The sequence below is a fragment of the Macrobrachium rosenbergii genome, chromosome 5, assembly GCF_040412425.1.
Source record: "Macrobrachium rosenbergii isolate ZJJX-2024 chromosome 5, ASM4041242v1, whole genome shotgun sequence".
Lineage (NCBI taxonomy): Eukaryota > Metazoa > Arthropoda > Malacostraca > Decapoda > Palaemonidae > Macrobrachium > Macrobrachium rosenbergii.
The window spans coordinates 57,019,041-57,038,993 of NC_089745.1; the positions used below are offsets into that span (position 1 = coordinate 57,019,041).

Here is a 19,953-nt window from a genome sequence, read left to right on the forward strand (position 1 = left end):
AGGAAGGATCTGCTCAAGTAGTCTCCTATCTTTAAAGGTTCCACCAAAACCTTCGTTTGCTTCAGCTAATTGCCTGGAGACTATTGACTGTCTCTTACAAGCTACAGGCTTTTTGAGTCTCTCTAGACTGTCAAACTGAAGTCCAGAAGAGAATCCGCCAACTGTCTCCGTCAGCAACAATGGGCAACAGTGGCAATATACTGTGAGTGGTGCCTTTCTAGGGGAATTCCTTGCACCTGTACCTCTCTTGATAATTAAATTAAATTTTTCTGATTTTTTAGGTATGCTAAAAGCCTGTTGGTTACAAAAGACTTTAAGTCGATGCTGTCTTCTGTTCTTAGATTTGTTAACCTGCATACTTCTCATGATCTCGACTTGAAAGAATCCATTATATCATTGGAAGCAGAAGTTTTTCAACTCCTAAGCATTCTATCTTTTTTCTTATTTAAATTTTGATGTGGGGAGCATGAAGGTATTATCGTGCACAAAAGTCTGTTCCCTCCGCTGATCCAGAAAGTGAACACAAATCCGATGACTATGAAACATCAAAGCAGTTGAACAAGTAACTAATGGAAGACCCAACAAACGGCGCACCATAAGGGCATATGGGGAACAGGAAGGAGGAGTGGGAAGCAGGAATTTTTCTTGAGCATAGAGTAAAGTCTCCTTATTCTAATATCGTTGAGAAAATGATCGTTAAGTTTTGTTGTTGACGATAATGGGTTTGAATGTAAAATGTGCAGTTAAGGAAATATAAGAATAAAAGTCTTTGGGAAGTCAGTATTCATGAATTAGTATTTCCTATAGATTATCATATCTTACCAACAGACATGACTGTCCACAAGATCGATACAAAACATTTTAGCAACAGTGTTTGTGGTGGTGTTCTAAAATCTGCAAGCCACCTCTTATAAAAAATATTAACATTTTTAGCGGCAAATAGAAAAAATTTTCAGTTCATTTATGTTACTGAGGTAGCAACCACAAACTGCTGCGGGTGCATCCTTTACATGTAAACATTCATAGATCTGTTATATTTAGTTATACTGCCTGACTGAGCCAACATCCATAGTGAAGGTGAGCGATATGGGTGATGACAACCAAATGCCAGTCTTTAGAAACTTACAAATTATGGCTATATGTAATTTTTTGAAATACTAACACAAAATAAAAGATTCAGATACTTTCATCAATGTAACAAATTCATATTCAGTAAAAAGATAGAAAGAAAGAAGCAGAGAAAAAGTATTAATAACAGCACAGAGATAAAGACAGAAAAGATTGATAAGAGAGCGTGAGAGAGAGTTTCTGGGTAAGTGGTAGTCTAATAGACGTAACTAGCGAATGACTTTTTCAGTATGTATTGTTTGGCGGTGTGAGGTTACTAAGGTTACAGCAACGAAAATGTGCTGTGAATTGAATACTCTTTTCCCTGTCCAATTGTGATTATTGTTAACGTAGAATGCCTTGGTCATGAAAACTATTAATCCACAAACAATATTTTGGGGTTAACACTTTTTAAATTAACATACCAGTCTATACCACAGGTTTAAGGATGATGCTACCCATACCTTTGGTAGCACATTTTACACTCACACCCGGTATCGTCAATAACAAAAACTTTACAATCACTTCCTAAATGATATTAGAATATGGAGACTACTCTATGCTTAAGAAAAATACCTGCTTCCCACTCCTTCCTGTTCCTATATGGCCTCATGGTGCAACATTAGTTACTTGTTCAACTGCTTCGGTGTTTCATAGTCAGAGGATTCGTGTTCACTCTCTGGATCAGCGGAGGACAGACTTTTGTACAAGCTAGTACAGTACACTGTTGTGTATAGTACCTTTATATCATCTATAGGTGGTGGTTGTAGTTTCTTGTCTCGTGGGCTTGTCAAACTAAAGCACATGGTCCTTATTACCTCTATTTCTCTGGAAGTAGCACCCTCCATAAGGGTCCCTCCTGCAGTCTTTCCTGAGGGCCTTACAACCTGTCAAGTAACTCTGGCAGCATTACCCTCCAGGAATGACCACAGAGGGTAAGTAGTGTTTCAAGCTTCTTGCTAGAAACTGTTAGTCTACCTGGCTTTGGGTTTTTTTTAGATAGCTGCACTAACACACCTCCTTTACAATGTGGTGTTCAGCTGTCTTAATAGTTGGTAAAGTTCATTGCAAATAATATAAATTTTCATTATAAAATATGAGATTTTTATAATAAAATAAAGTTTTATATATACTTACCCAGTAATTACTTAGCTAAGAGTTTCTAACTCGAAGGCAGCTTCAATTTTGAAATTCGCGGTAGCGATAGTTTTATGTTTATGTAGGTGACTAATCCCGCCCACTTTTGGGGTGAAGAGAGAAACAACTAAGCCAAGAGCTTCACTTTTGTTTATGCTCTAAGGTCCATGTGAGGGGAGGAGGGCAGGCTTCATTTGTAATTACTGGGTAAGTATATACTGTATAAAACTTCATTTTATTAAGGAGGTGGGATTCATGGAAATCTTGTACTCTTAACATTAAAAATGATAGTGAAATGAGGACAAAATAAAAAGGGCTTAGCATTGAAAAAATGCTTGTTATTTCTTACCTGGTGAGAGAGCTGCACAGGTGGATACTACCTCTGGTTGGCGCTCATCTCGACTGAGTAGCGGCATGGCGGTATAACCAGGGTCACCTCTACTGAAGTGGGCAACTTCGTAGCAGAGGAGTACTCCGATCGCTAACAAAGTATGAAGTAAGCTTTGCAATGAAGATGAATCCGATCCTTAACAAAGTCAACAACGAAATGCCCCTGCCCGGGCGCAGTACAATAAAAACAAAACCAGAGAAATAGCCACCTACACCACACATAAAAAGACGTAAGTAAATAAATAAATAACTACCACCCTACACAGACAAAAACTGGTGGGCACTCTAGGTACTTTGTACCCTCCAGGCTTCCCATGAACTCAACACCTTGACAAGGCAAAGAAAAAAAATAGTAGGAAGTGTTGCTTCCTACGTTCCCTTCCCGAACACTACACCAGCCACAGAGAACGGTCTGAGTGAACTGCAATCTTTGTACGTCATCTCCACTTCTCGCAAATAATGCATAGCAAAAACTAATCTACATTTCCAGAATGTAGTCTGTAAGATAGAAGCGAGAGAGAGAGATTATGCTTAAAAACAACTGATGTAGCCACTGCTCTCACGTTGTGCGCTCTGACCTTAAGTCCAGGCAGAACGTTCTCTCCAATTTGAGTGTGTGCTTCGAGGATCAGGTTTCTAACGAAAAAGGATAAGGCGTTTTTAGACAGGTCTGGCCGGGTTCTTTACCGAACACCAAAGATTCCTTGCTGGGCCCCTAATCTTCTCTGTCCTCTTGATGTAATGTCTAAGAGCTCTTACTGGCCACAGACTTCTCTCCTCTTCTTCTGGACCCAGGATGTTCAATAAACCTTTAATAGCAAAGGAACGAGGCCATGGTTGTGAAGGATTCTCATTTTTTGCCAAGAAGCCAAGGGTAAGGGTACAGACTGCATCACCTTGAGGAAAACCTATCATTCTGTCTATTGCATGCAGTTCGCTCACTCTTCTCGCAGTGGCTAGAGCAACCAGGAAAATAGTTTTCTTAGTCAGATCCTTCAACGATGATGAACTCATGGGTTCAAATCTTGACTCAGACAGCCACTTAAGGACTACATCTAATGACCAAGGGAATACCTCCTCCTTGTCAACCTTGGACGTGTCAAAAGACTTAATGAGATCTGAGATATCCTGGTTTGAATAAATGTCTAAACATTGAGCTAAGCATAGCTCTATATCCTTTTATTGTAGACAAAGAAAGGCCCTTGGTTGATCTCCAATAAAGAAGAAAGTCTGCCACTGGAGTTATTTTGTCTGGTAGACCTTATTAGTAGAATGTCATCTACATTTAGAAATAGCTTTTGCCGCAGCTCTTGAAAAGCCTTTCGCTTGCAAAAGCTTGTGGATAGTCAAAACCCTGTCAGGGCCAGAGTGAATGTGTCCTGATAAAACTTCCTGTAATGGGGTTGTCTGAGCAGACTTGGGATTGTTGGAAGAAGGCGTGGGAAGTCTACTAGTAGTTCAAGAAGCTCCGGGAACCACTCTTTCCTCGGCCAGAAGGGAGCTATTAAAGTCATCCTGGCGCTTTGATGCGACTGGAGCTTCTTCAGAACCTCCCTCACCATCCCGAACGGAGGGAAGGCATACACATCCAGTCCCGACCAATTTTGCATCATCACATCTGTTGCCCAGGCTCGTTGGTCGGGAAACGTTGAGCAGAACAGGGGGAGACGATGGTTTTTCGGTGTTGCGAACAAATCCACCATTGGTTCTCCCAACAACTTCCACAGGTCAGAGCATACTCGACGGTCCAGAGTCCACTCTGTCAGGAGAATTTATCTGCGACGACTGAGTTTGTCTGCCAATACGTTGCACTTCCCCTGACTGAACCGAGTTAACAGCTGGGTTCGGTTCTGCTCTGCCCAAAGAAGAAGACTCCTAGCAGTCTCGCAAAGGGCGAGTGAGTGAGTCCCCCCCCTTGGAGTCTTACATAGGCTAAGGCTGTTTTGTTGTCCACATGCACCATTATTACTTGCTACAGCCCCAAATGGATGGCCTTCTGTTCTTTGACGTTTGTGTGCAGAGCCTTCTCTTGTTGGGACCAAACTCCCGAAACTTCTTTTCCCTCCAGGAGAGCTCCCCAACCTATGTCCGACGCGTCGGAGAAGAAGTCTAGGTCGGGGTTCACTACTGAAAGAGACTTTCCCTCCGAAACTCTGCTTGCGTCATTCCACCAGCACAGGTCCTCCTTTATCTCTTGCGTTATTGGTAAGATGCATATATCCTGATTTGTCCAGCAATCCCAACTGACTCTTAAAAAGAATCGTAGAGGTCTCATATGCAGCCTTCCCAACCTCACCAACTGTTCGATTGACGATAGAGTGCCCAGGAGACTCATTCATTGAGTGGCTGAACACTTCTGAGGGGAAAGGAAAAGGTTGACTTTCTTGGGGCAGGCTTCTATCCTTTTGGGGGAAGGAGAAGCCTGAAAATTCTGAGAGTTGATCTTCATCCCCAAATATAGAATCTGTTGAGAAGGAGTCAATTGGGATTTTTGAAGGTTCAACAGCAAACCTAGATCCTGAGTCAAAAGTAATGTCTTTTGAAGGTCCTCCATGCATGTCTCTCTTGTGGGTGAGCATTTTAGCCAATCATTCAAATATTGGGAAATGTTCACTCCCAGGAAGTGAAGCCAATTAGCCAATGGGGCGAGAACTTGGGTGAACACCTGTGGTGCTTTTGACAGGCTGAAACATAGCACTCGAAACTGGAAAACTTTATTCCCATGAACGAATCTCAGGTACTCTCTTTAGTCCTGTTGGATGGGAATGTGGAAGTAAGCATCTTTCATATCAAGAGAAATCATCCAGTCCCCTTGACGAATGGATGATAGGACAGACTAGACATTCACAGCAATCACATCGAGTACCGGTCTCCATCCTCCCGTGGCTTTTAGTACTACAAAAAGCCTGTTGTAAAAACCCCTGGACTTGGCGTTCTCCACCACTTCTATCGCCTTCTTCTTGAGGAGAGACGACACTTCTTCCGAGAGGGCTAAATACTTCGTTGATCCTACAGAGTACGCTGTCAATTTGATGGGAGAGCTGGATAAGGGAGGTTTCTCTTTGAAGGGGATAGAATACCCTTCCCTTAATACTTCTATCACCCACTGATCTGCTCCTCTAATTCTCCAACTTCCCCAAAAAAGTTGGAGTCTGGCTCCCACGGGCGCATGAAGGACTGAAGATTCACTTGCGGGTTGTAGGTCTGGTGGAGGGTCTCTTGGCCGCACATGGGGCGAAATGCACAGAAGTCCGTGATCTTGATTGAGCTCTCTGTCTCCCTCCTCGAAAAGGTTGGGGCTGAAGAAGAGAAGATGACTTGAAAGGGGGGCGTTCCACTCTCTCAGACGTCTCGTAGACAGCGAGAGCAGGTCTTGTGTGGACTTCTTATGAAGGTGGGCAGCCAATTCTTCTACCTTGGCTTGCAGGAAAAGGTGTGTATTATCCAAGGGCGAAAAGAGGAGAGCTGATTTATGCGATGTAGTGACGCCCTTAGAGAGAAACAAGATCCAGAGTTCCCTCTTCTTCAAAATCCCCATAGCATAAAGGGGCAGAAATCTCGAAAGAACCATCTCGAATTGCTTTATCAGCACAAGAGAGAACACTCCTCCAGTCAATGGCAATATCCTGAGGCAGATCCGAATCTCTAATCTTCTTTGCCAATGCCCCTATGGCCCATTCTAGAAAACTAAACACTTTGAACACCTTGAACATGCTCTTGAGCAAATGATCCATCTCCAGCGCAGAGAACATGGTCTTTGCCGAGGAAAAAGCCGACCTTTGGGCCGAATCAATGAGGCCAGAGAAGTCCCCACGGGAGGAGGCAGCCACTCCAAGGGAGGGGGCCTCTCCAGGCACATACAACTTATATCTCCTGGCCAAAAGGCAGGAAGGAGGAATACTAAAACATGCCTTGCCCTGATGTCTTTTCTCCGAGAACCAGAGATCCACTTCTCTCTTAGCCTTCTTAGATGAAGAAGATAGAACCACTTTGGGAAGGCGGAGACAAAGGGGCTGTCGGAGCGAAGAAATCTGAGAAATTATAAAAGTAAATAATTCAGTAAGGCAGCATAAGCCGATGGGGTGGAATCCTGTCTTAAATCTTCCTCCTCCGATGAGACTGGGGACAATGAGGGATCTTCAGGCGCTACTGAAGCAGCAGAAGTCGACTTCTTAAGAAGACCAAAAATGTTGCCTAACTGCTTCTGCAGCGGTGCCATAGAGGGGTCCAATCTGGGAGTAGCTGACTCGGTAATTGAATGAGTAGGTGAAGAAAACTGGCGTTTCGATGAGGGAGTCCGTAAAACAAGCGTGGGCGTCAAAAAATCCTGGCGCTCGATTGAAGGAGAGTGAGTTGGCGCCGAAAAGTTCTCTGGCGCCAAGCGATGCGGGTGCGCTACTGGGTGCTTCTTATCATCTGGACGCTCAGCTACTAGAGAACGCTTGGTCTCCACTGGGCGCTTGGAAGTCAATGGGCGCTCAGCCACTAACGAGCACTTGGTTGCTAAAGAGGTGACCTTAATCCCAGATGGGGGCTCGAAAGATGAGAGTGAACTATCACGAGAAGGTTCCTTATTTGCTGAAGAACTAGTCCTCTTACTGGACACAGAAGGTGGTCTGAATGCTACTGATTGAAAGAAACGTTCGGGACTGTCCCATTTGCTGCACGACAGCTGCGGACTACCGGATTGTTCCCTGAACCTCTTGCCGTAACCCTGAGGGGATGTCCCTGAGAGGCGCACGCCTTTTTCAACGGGCGAGATTCGTCCAAGAATCTCCACTGGCGCCCATGGGAAGGGCTAGAATCTCCTGAACTGGACAAGAGATTATGGGCATTAGGCACACCTTTCCAACGGCTGCCTTTGGTCGACACCCGGGACAACACAGATGCGACTGAGGGGGCGACTACCCGTGGGCAGACCCCATCAACCTCTCTTGGGCCTCCAGTATGCCTCCTCCTGGAGCTGGGGGAGTAGGGCAGTGACCTTTGCCTAGGAGCATTGGTGGGACGGGTAGCCTCTCCTCCACAAACACATCACTAGAACACTTTGCACTAAATTTGTCCACAAGGACACACATTGAATCACCCAACTGTGCCACTGTGTTAGCAAGAACATCAAACTTCCTATCGAATTTTGATTCGAGACTGGTGTAGCGATCCGGGTCGGGAACGAGGGAACCAGGAGTGGAGATTGGTGGTGCAGGAGGAGAGCTGGAAGCAGGATGAATTACTTTAGCAGGAGAAGGGAGAGAAAGAATATTAACGTCACTATATTCCTGGGTCACATCTAGAGTAGCTAATTTAACCTCAGCTCTAGCAGCTGCTTTCCTCTTATGATCCCTTTTTAATTTTGCTAGATGAGAAGTCAATGCTTCCACTTTCTTTCGTCCCATTCACAGCATTCCTCAAAGGTCAAGTCAACTGAACAAATTTGTCCTCTGCATGTCGTACAAAGGGTGTGTGAATCGTAACATGCCTTGGTCAAACTCAAATGAGTATTGCAACCTCTGATACAATACCTAAAACTCGATGTGCTAGAATCAGACATAATTACTAGCTAACAGAGTCGAAATAAAATTGAGTCAATCTCCTGAGAGAACAATAGTCAAAACTGGGAAAAGTACTAAATAAATCAGTCAAACAATACAAATCCAAAGGCTACCGAGCCGAAAATACATCACCAAACGGTAAAACTTTCAAGCTGAAAAGCAAAATCAAGCTGTTATTCTTAAAGCTGTGTTGCTGTTAAGCCAGCAGAAACAAAAGTGAAGCTCTTGGCTTAGTTGTTTCTCTCTTCACCCCGAAAGTGGGCGGGGTTACTCACCTACATAAACAAAAAACTATTGCTACCGCAAATTTCAAAATTGAAGCTGCCATCTAGTTAGAAACTCTTAGTTAAATAATTACTGGTAAGTTACATATATAAAATTGTTATTTCAATATTTACCAACTGTTAAGTAACATCCTTCCTAGCCTCCCCACGTAATGGGTTTTCTTAAGTTTTTCTGGTGAGGTAGGTGAACTAGACAGTAACTGTCACAGGGGATCTCATCCAATTATCTCGTTTCATTTTTCATGCTTGCCAAACATATGGGTATTAGTTTTAGTAGCCTATCTTAACAATTGGGAGGTACTGAAATAATAAATTTTATTATGAAAATTTATATTATTGAACAGGTTACAATGAAACGGACACAAGAATAATAAGGTCAGATTTTTTTTATCCAAGGTAAAAAAGTAAGTTGATGGGAACCTACAAGATGTTAAGGATACTTGTAGAGTAAATGTCTATATTCCTGTTTAATTGCTATTGAGGTAGGGGATGCCTAGACCTTTTGACCCTTCACCTTGAGGTGGGAAGCTTCTAATTCTGAGGTGCATGAGGTACCTCTTGATGACTTTTTTTTTTTTTCCAAAAGATAATAGTATTTTTTGACATGCTTTATTTGTGCTGGATGATAAAAATAAGTATGGTCCTCTTTCCTAAAAGCTGTTACAGGGCAAAGAATGAGATTATTCTCATTCCCTACCTGAATCTGTAAGGTGAAACTGACAAATACAGATGTAAGCTGGGGTTATGTGGAAGAAGTTAAGAGGCAGTGTGTTGAGGACTATTAACCTAGGTGCTTCCAGTGAATTGAGAAGGTTGTATCAAAGTTCTTAAGAGGGTTATACTGCCCAGCTCTCGCCAGTTCTAGAGATTCACAACCAAATAAGTGACTTTAGTAACCAAAATGTAGTAGACTACATTTTGGGTACAAAACTAACTATGTAACTCAGTCCTATACTATGCCAGTTCTTGGGATGGATATCATGTCAGATGATGTGTAATTCACTAATCCTCTTAGCTGATGCAAGGGCTACTAAAATCACTTACTTGGGTGTGAATCTCTAGAACTGGTGAGAGCTGGGCAGTATAACCCTCTTAAGAACTTTGTATCAATCTTTGCAATTCACTGGAAGTACCTAGGTTAATAGTCCTCAACACACACTGCCTCTTAACTAGACATAAATGCAGAAGATAAATCACTGAGGCATAGTAGTATGGAACAGATCTGCTACACCAGTCAGAGAATATTTCCCACTTTGATTGGTATAACCTGGAAATGGATTACTTGGTTGGACTGGAAATGACCAGCAGTCTGAGCCAAAAACCTTCAAGGATACCTCCAATAATAGCCTCCAAGTGTGTAGATTGAGGATGGACAGATTCTTCTGGTATCACCAAAACTAAAAATGAGGTTGATGGAGTAACGCTGGCCATTCCAGAAGCTGTCTTTGGTGGTCTGTTAATAATGCCAGGTCTGGGAACAAAGCTGGCCGGTGGTCTATTAATATTGCCAGACCTGGGAACAAAGCTTGCTGAGGACAGCTTTGCTCCCAGACCTGGCAATATTAACAGACTACCAAAGAATGGCTGAAGTTACTCCATCAACTTCAGGTCTGTTAATATTACCAGGTCTGGGGACAAAGCTGGATGGTCGTCTATTAATACTGCCAGATCTGGGAACAAAGCTTGCAGAGGCCAGCTTTGTTCCCAGACCTGGCAATATTAACAGACCAATAAAAACAGCTTCTGGAATGGCTAAATTTACATCAACTTTATTTTTGGTGATACCAAAAGAATCTGTCCATCCTAAACATATCAGTGTTACTAATGTCATGTAGGAGCTGCTACAATGCCCAAGTTTCTCCAATAACTGCAGTTTTGGAATTTTTTGTTAATATGAATGGCGAAGAGAACCACTACACCATTGCCCATAACTCAAACAGTTCTTGGTAATGTTCAGATCCAAGGACCACTTAGCTGGAAATGTCTGGTCTTTCCTGCTCAATGTATCTGCCACTATTTCATTTCTTCCCAAGATGAATTGAGGAATCTGTGTGGTATATCTCCCCTGGCCATTAGGACAGGGATTTTCTTCCCATTACTGTCCTCAAGTAGGCAAGAGGTATAACAATAAATATATAAACTTTGCCAGCAGCCTGTTCCTTGAATGTCTGAGGAGCTAAGGCAATTGCCTTTAATTCGAACATGTTTACAGGCAGTCCCCGGTTATCAACGTGGGTTCCATTCTGATGGCGTGACAATAAGCAAAAATTGGCGATTTTTGACGATTTTCGGTGCTTATTGGCACCGATAACCGGAGATCGGCACCTCTGTTAGGTATGTATCGGCACCGATCAGCGGAAACCGGTGCATATCGACACCAAAAATCACCGATTGTTTGCTAGACAAGCACCGTAAAACCGGATTGCTGATAACCGACCCTGCCAATAACCGAGGACTGCCTGTATATGGTCTCCTTTGACTTCCTAAGACTATTGGCCTGAAGTGACTTAGCGCTGTAACTGGGTACCTTGGCTTGCCTTGGAGGTATCAGTGAATAATAACAGGTCTGGCAGAAATTGGTAAAAATACTCCTGCTGATAAGTTTCCTTGGTCTTGCCACCACTATAAGTCTGATTGGACATTGTGGATGATTAGGAATTATGACTGCCTTGATGAAAAGCACCTGACTAACTTCTGTGCTGCTGCAATTGTAGAGACCTCAGTTGGCAGCAGCTGAATGGAACTAACTTTCCTAGGAAGGTCAGATAGTCTACAAGTCTGTAAGTGTTTGCTTGAGGCACTGTGACTCTCAGGGTTTCTCCAAAAAAGGCTGCAACCATTGGATTCTGTCCTAGGTGGACATTTTATTAATGAGGCAAGGTTCAACTCTATGCCTAGATTAATTGGCATTTTGGCTGGGATAGAATCTGATCAGCCCCAGTTGACCACCAGGCCCAGATAAGATACTCCATGTGATATAGTTCTGCTGCTGATGCCATAATCGGCCAGTTGTCAAAGTTCCTCAACAACCTGATGTCCCTCCTGTGGGCCAAAACTGTCACTGGGGCCACTGGTGAAAATCTGAGGGGCTGTGGCCACCCTTCAACTAATAACTCCTGCTCTCCTGGGATAAGAGAAAAAATAAACCAGATTTGTGAATACGAACACAAAAGTAAGTAGCCCTCTGTATAATTTATAAATAAGAACCTAAAAGTAACCAGCCTTTGGGCCCAAGGGTACTATTCATTCCAAATAGTCCTGCATACTAAGGTCAGTCTCCATGTTTGACTTGTAGAAATGGGTCCAAGGGGTTGAGGTTGATCTTGGGTCAACCCCAGGAGGCATTCAGGATCAGAACAGGCATCTGTCACCTCTTCTATCTCTTTACCATTACTGATCACACTTTATTCAAAGCCAGAAACTTTGGAGAATTCTCTGGGTATGGTTTGAAATGAAAGGACTCATATATTTGGTCAGAAATTTGGAGGTGGAGGCTTGCCTCCAGAAATGGCAAATGTTAGGGTCTGCAAGCAACTGGTACTGCAGTTATTTTTCCTGGACACAAGCTCCTGGGAACAGACTGGTCCATGACTGATTAAGTGTCTCATGCTTGCCTACGGCCTCTGAAATGTAGGACTGCTTACCACTAGAATGCAAAATGACAAGGGAGACCTATAAAATTCCTCATGGCCCCTGCTTCCTGAAGATTGTCTTCACTGAGTTGGAGTCACTGTACAGGACCTAACAGTGTTATGAGAGATTGTTACATCCAGCATCTTGGTCAGTTCTTTAATGAAGCTGGGAAGAGATTCCAGTCCATTCCATTGGTTGTTTTGAGGTATACAAAGTCTTAAGTCAGCATATTGGAGAAGCCTCTGAAAACAGAATCTCTCATTTAGCATGCTGTTTGCTGAAGAATATACGCAGGCGTTCTAAATTTAAGCTGCCCACAGTAAGGCTATATTAGTCTCTTTTGTGGTGCTCTAAAAAAATTTGCTTGTGGGTCCCAACACCCACTCTTTACAATTGCCAGTCACTAGCATCTCTCTAAGGAACCTTTTCCTACAGTCCATCTCTGCTGGAGTTAGGATAACTATTGACCTTGGAAGAGCTGAAGGAGGATCCTTTGATAATAGCTGGGGAACCTTGTTTGGTCAGAGTGGCATATAGTTACCCACTTGCAAATCTAGACCTCTCATTCAGAATAGGAAATTTGCTAAGGTTTTGCCATGGTTCACTATTCAATCCCTTCAAGGAATTTACTTGCATCCTATCCTTCACTTTCTCCATTATAAGCTCCCATCAACTGCAGTGCAAATTGCAGGTAATTCAGAGCCTGAAAATATCTCTGCTAACTTGAATATTGTCTTAGATTCGGCTGCTGAGGTTAACAAGGTTTGGGATATCTTTTTAGTCCTATTTCCTCACAAATCCAATTAAAGACTTCTCTAAAAGACACCTCTTCAGGTGCAGTTGCACGAAATTCCTCCTCTGTCTATTAGAAATCATGTCCTGAAATAGAATCACACGATTGAGGTACCTGCGAGTTGTGCACTTGACTTGTCACAGAAGATACAATACACCCTTTTTCAGTGCTGCTATCATTTTTCGTAACATAAGGAACTTTCTAAGATTTCAAAGTGTGGCATTCAGAGCAGTTTCTTGCATGAATTCCTGAAAAGTCACAAGCTTGAGTTTGTGTACCTTGTACAGTTTGCTCATAGGAGTAGCACTGACTTCAAGGGATCCAACTGAATTAAAATAAAAATGGGGGATAGAGGCATCACACGCATGAGAATGCGAGTGTCAATTGTTGTGCACCCCACTAATAGCTGTGATGAATGAAGAATGTCCTTTCAAACATTACTTCCCTATAAACTTACTGGTCATGAGCATGGCTTGAACTAAGGCATTCCCAACTCTGAAAAGGCTTTGCTAGAATGCTCAGGCTTAAAGACATCTTGAGAGGAAAAAATAGCTGAAAGCATATCCTGCATGATGCATACACAAGGATATCTTGCAAAAACTTAAATAATTTAGCTTGTTGAGTTGCAACAATTGGTACTGTTGGAGCTCAGATTTGCCTGAGTTTCTGAAAACTCTCAATGAAGATCCATATCTGAATATGATAACAGTGATGAACTAATCTCACATGGCTTACTTTGTGCTGGCACTGAAGGTACTGGATGCATCTCAAAATTTGTTATGCTAACTAAAAAGTCCCTCCTGAGACACTGTCCTTTTCTCACTCAGTGTAGAGGGACTATAAATCTTGTAATATATTAAAAAAATGAGTAAATCATCTGGGAAATTATCAAGAAGTCTTTTAAGTTTTACTGCAACAGCTTATGTAATGAAATATACCTCTTAAATTTACTCATCTATTGATTCTTTACAAGGTGATTGCTTAGACAAGGCTGAGGCTGAATGAGGACAGTATCTGAACAGTCTGGGAAGGCAAACTTCTATCCTTAAACGAAGTCAAATGCTTATTACAGCACCTCAATTCATACAAAGTGACTGTTCCTTTGACCAATTATAAACTTTAAAATAAGTTCTGGTCAACAAACTTGTGTCATATAAGTACTACAAATAAGGCAAAGAGCTTTCTGAAAGGCTGAACTGGATTGCACTGTTTGCTTTGGATACTCAAATGCCTATGTTGCAGCATACTAGTACTGTATAGTGAAATTCAATTTGAAAAAGATAGATCTAATTATACTCATCTATCCCTGAGCTAGATTTTAAGCATCAAAGAGTACAACCAATTCAAAAGCATCAATTGGGAATAAGGCATTTAGGAAGTAGTTTAATCAGATTACTGAGCTAAGCTATTAAGCTCTAACTGGGCTGGTCCAAAGGATGACCTTATTAATAATAAAGTTTAGATTTTACTTACTGAATTATAGCTTTTAAAAAATATTATAATTGGATTATTAAGGAAACAAAATGAAATTCAGTGAAAAAAACTGTTGCCACAAGTCATCTACTTGAAAGCAAAATATAATTAAAACTGTAATCACACCAAACTGAAATGCAGTAGTAGCAATGAAATGAAAATACCAGTACAGGCAGTCCCCGGGTTACATCAGGGGTTCCGTTCCAACACCATGCTGTAACCCAGAAAACGACGTAACCCGTAACGTTGCAAGAAAAAAGTAAAAAATAAGAAATAAAGTGGAGAAAGCCTTATCTTTAATCCTCTGGGTTTACTGTTCAGTACTGTACTTGCATTCTGATGTGGTGTGCATCCACAAACCTTCAAATTTTTACTTTATAATGAAGCTGTATGTATATGTACTTTTACTGTTCCGTCACAGCTTAAGAGGACGACGTAACCTTGGAATATCTGCTGTAACCCAGAACCGATTTTTTTATGAATATATTTGAAAGTCAACATAAACTCGTAACAACATAACCCGGGTCTGCCGTAAACCAGGGACTGCCTGTATTGGAAAGCACAAAATGAACAAGAAATTACTACTGAAAGGATGATAATAATTTTGAAAATGAAGAGTGAAATTATTAAAATCTGGGAGTACCCAAGCCACAAGAGTATGATGTGGAAAGAACAAACTAGGAGAAGCTGTTTCCTATCAGGTAAGAGCTTTGGAGCTTCAATGTCTTTCCAGACCAGGAAAAATTCTGGAAAGCTGTGGACTGCAGGATTAGGCTACACTAATAGGTTTGTGTCAAAACAATTGAATAATTCTTGTTTTTAACCAAAATGATAACTGTTAGGACATAAAAGATTCATGTAAATTTTTGGGGGTTCCAATTGGTTGCATAGCTCGAATTTCAGAAATAAAATCTCTGGGAGAAAACAAAGTGTTTGCATAACTTGCTGTTGTCAAAGACCAAGGATCCTGACTGGAATTACCATCTCTTTGATCTTGGATGTCTTGATATTCAAAAAGCACAAGCTGTATTTTACGTTTGGCCTTTTTGCAAAGATCAGGATCAAGTTTGTTTAGTTCAGAAGTTATAAACTGACAAAATTCTGAAGATTCCTTGTGCTCGAAGTAATCAACACACTCTAAGGCATTCATGGCAGTAACCTTTAGTGACTCATTAAAGCTAACTATTTTCTGATCATGATTAGTACCATGCTTAGTCTGCTGAACAGGAACTTCCTTAATAGAATTATCAGCAGAAGTAGGGTATTGGTGGCAGACTAGATCATCAGTCTCAGTTTCTTCATTGCAAGCATCCTGTAAGGTGATTGGTAATTTTTAGCAACCATACCAAAAAAGAATTTGTAGTGCAACTACATAATACACAAATCTTAATGCAATACTGATGGGTTATGCATCTGAATACAAGGCATCTTGTTTTTAAGAAATTTCCATTCGTTTCCTCTAAAAACTAGAGGCTAGTCTGACCAAACACACTGCTGTAAAATATATAAAATACCAATAGGCATTTATAATTGCATATTATATTTACAACCACTACCATATCACAAAGACTGTGAGGATTAAAATTAGCAAAATCAGACTTAAAGCCTCATGGTGCCAGGAATTCCAATACAATTATTTTGAAAAAATTACTTCTGTATTTTAAAAAAAATATATTATTTTCTGCTTTTCTCAAATGTACAAAATTTTCATTACCAGATCACTTAACCCTTAGGGGACGGCATAATTTATCAATGTGCAGCACCCCAGACCGGGGAAACTTTGAGGTCAGCAAAATAAAAAAAAAAATCACATCAATGGAAAGAGAATGACACGTATATTCACACTGTATGAATAAAAAAAATTCTAAAAAATTTTCCCTACCTTCCATGAAAGTTGAAAATGACTATTTATAAACCCCTTGTGGGGCCTCATTTACAAGACAATCGTAAATTTTACCAACTTATATATGTTTTTCCTAATAAATAAATTTATTGTATTTTGTAAAATTATTATTACTGCTCACAGAATATCAAAACAGATAAGAAATAAAAGAAGTAACAAATTTTTTCCACATTTGTTGTAAAATATTTACGTAAATTTACGAGAAGGAAGATTCAGTAACTTTTTTTTTACTTTTACATGCTTTTTCTAATATTTCTTTGCAATTTTCTTTGTAAAATTACATTTACAACCGACGTACTATCGTACAAGACAAAATAAAAAAACAACGGCAACCCCTTCGTATATTTACAAGCAGATTTACAAAAAGACTGTGAGATAGAGAGATGCAGTACTTTCCCCCTTGAAGTCACAAGCATTACTGATACTGGCCTAACTCTCACGTCTGTATAAAAGTTGCCATTAGTGAATTTATAGCATATAGAAGTATTGGCACCTTTGTTTCGAATCATTATTACCATAACAGTGGTGCGCAATTCTGTTGCACACTGAAGCTCAATCCGTCCACCTCCCCAAGCCTGTTTTACTTCACACTGAGGCTCAATCCGTCCCTTAAGGGTTAATGGTTAAAGACAATTACACTTTGCAATATGAAAAAAATTTTTTTAAATCTTTGTTTCATTGTGTAAACCTCAACAGATGACAAATGCTTTTTACTAGCTAATGACACTTAAATATAGATGGTTCTACACTTCATGACTTTATGTGAAAATGCTACATAATAGCCTTGCTATGGAGTCTTCAGTGCTCATTTTTATTACCCATGCCATCTTTGTTCAATTCAGAATTATGACATCTGAAGGTGATCGATATATACTATAATTTAGTAGACTGTTTTTAGTTTTACCATGCATATTATTCTAGGTAATCCAAGGTTTGCCGAGTGGCCACATTCAGTTGTCATATATTTGAACTGCAGAGAACAAAAGGTAAATCTACAGACAAGTTGTGCTGGTGATTTCTATAAGTCACCAAACAAAAATATACCAAATTCAACTATTTTAGTGTACTTTTGGTTGGTACAAGCAAACCAAAGGCGCATTTAAACAAGGATGCATCCCAACTGAACCTGACCTAGGGTGCTGTGCCCTGACCTGATAAGGGGGAATAAAACTCCCCTGGTAACCCCCAATCCTTCCCTATTTTATAGCCAGTATAAAAGCAAACCAAAGACATAATTCAACAGAGCGGTATCCTAATTTAGCCTTCCTTAACCTAACCAGACCTGGGGCACAATGCAATCACCTTACCTGTTGAGCGGTAAGGTTACCATTGACTTGAGATGGGTACTGCAACTATAAAAGTAGGGAATCTGGTTATTATCAGTGGACTTCGCCTTCTGAAGAAATGATACACTTAACTTTGCACTTCTGTAAGCACTCATATTAATGCCTGTTTAATACCCCTCTGCCGCTCTCTCATTTGCTTTGTGCATGATTATTTTATTACAAGTTAATAAACCAATGATGTATGATTACCCAAGTTGATTTATGATGTGGTTTGGAAGAGTGAGGATTTGTAAATTTTCATATGCAATACCATATACTGTAAATACATAGCAAGTGCATACTGCAGTTTAACTCAATGTGATGCATACAATTACATGTAAACATGCAAACATACTTGGTGTACGTATACACATGAACAGACTGAGACACTGATGGACAAGAAAAGTTTTGATGCAACTGGGCTGGGCACTTTATACAGACAGTATTTCGTAATTTGTTCAACATATTCAGTTTGCTGGTAATTCAACTTTGGAAAAGTTTATTTAATACTAAAATCAATGATGTTAAAAAATACAAATAAAGTAGTTTTGATTTAAATGAAGTGGAAAAATGACATGGGACAATTAAAGCTGACAAAGGCTTGCCAAACCCTCCCTAATCAGCTCTCCCCACCCCATAAGCGCTTATCCCTGCCCAACCCCGCTCCCCAAAAATACTCAGCCACTCACACGTGATAAACAGTACAGTATGATGTTCATGCTTTGAAGCAATAACAGACCCAAAAGCTCCCACGGTCAAAAGCATGCCTAACCCCCCCCCCTCCCCCACATTCTTTCCCTGGCTGCCACCTCCACAATTACCCTTTCTCAATCTGCTTAAGCCTGTAAGCAGTGTTACCACAGTGTTGTGAACCAACCAAGTGCCGTTTTGATTATTTTTTTATGAATTGTATATATATTTTAATATATATTGAGGTGCTGGGGACCATTCGGTCAATGTCAAGGTCCATATAAGGTGACACCTGATGACTGGTGTGTGTGTGTCCATATATACACTTGACCCCCAGTATTCACAGGGGATGAGTGCTGTACCACTAATCCCGGCAAATAGCTAAAATCCGTGAATACTTGACATCCCTCTACAATGCTTACAACTGCCAATTTTATAGTTCAAAACACCAAAAAACACTCTCAAAGTGCTTATACCTGAATATTTTGATATAGTTTTGTAACGAAATGTGCATTTAATCATGAAAATTATATGAAAATACAGTAATTTGTGAATATTTCTCTATGAAAAATACCGCAAACCGGCGAATTTTTCGTGTATAATGTGTATATATGTTCCACAGAGAAATCCATGAATAGGTGAAGCCGTGAATCCAGAACCATGAATAGGCAGGGGTCCACTGTATATATATATATATATATATATATATATATATATATATATATATATATATATATATATATATATATATACAGTGGAACCCGGTCTCCGACGCATCGAAACTTCGACAAAATCGGATTCCGACACGAAATGCCGAGTAAACTTTGCGCGGTTCCCGAACAACAAACCGGAATCCGACCCGACGCGATCCGACCGTCGATTTAAACATATGATGTTTGTAAACAAAAGTGTTTGGTAACGCTGCCGCTAGTTGGCGTTGTTGGTGGCGTTCTTCCCACGCACATTTAAAAGCACTTAAAGCAGTGATTTTATACATTACAGTAGACTCTGAATGGAATTTACCATAAATTAATACAATCCTGAACGTACACAATGTTTATGTAATTACAGTAGTACGCGATATGCAACCAGGACGGCGCTCTGGTTTGTTTACATTCGCGCTTGCCACAAGCTGCCCGATGCCGGCGTAACTTAAGACGTTTTCTTAATTTTTATAACAGACTCTACAGTACATTCGGCTTATTTTTAATATTGTTTTATTAATTTAATGTAATGACCAGGCTTGTTTTTCATTGTATTTATCATTAACAACAGTTTTGTGCGTACCCGTTACAGTACATTCTGGAGTGCATATGGGCTGCCTAGCCTAGCCTGCAGCGCTCGGTCTACCACTGGTAGGCCAATTTTTTTGATACAGTATGCATTTAAAACTGTAAGAAGACTTCTAATAAGGTAAGTTATTTAACTCTGAACTTATTTAATTGTAATGTGTGTAGTGTTTTGTATAAAAAGACAAGGTTGGAGTAGTGACTGGTGGTCAGGAACGGATTAATCCATTTTCAGTTATTTCTTATGGTCGAAATTGATTCGAATTCGACAAAATCGAATCTCGACATTCCTTCTAGAACGGATTAGTGGAAACCGAGGTACCACTGTATATATGTATATATATATATATATATATATATATATATATATATATATATAT

General features: G+C 40.5%; 1 protein-coding gene across 5 annotated transcripts in view; it reads right to left on the reverse strand.

Annotated features, from left to right (window-relative positions):
* Positions 1-19,953, reverse strand: part of LOC136838823 (uncharacterized) — a 185,043-nt gene that overhangs the window by 57,989 nt on the left and 107,101 nt on the right. The window contains exon 8 of one of the 5 annotated variants that reach the window (XM_067104446.1): positions 14,430-15,678. The exons of the other annotated variants lie outside the window; for them this stretch is intronic. Coding sequence (XP_066960547.1) covers positions 15,205-15,678 — 474 coding nt within the window. The 3' untranslated portion in view covers positions 14,430-15,204. Of the gene's footprint in view, positions 1-14,429; positions 15,679-19,953 lie in introns of those variants that run through there. 5 annotated transcript variants of the gene reach the window in all.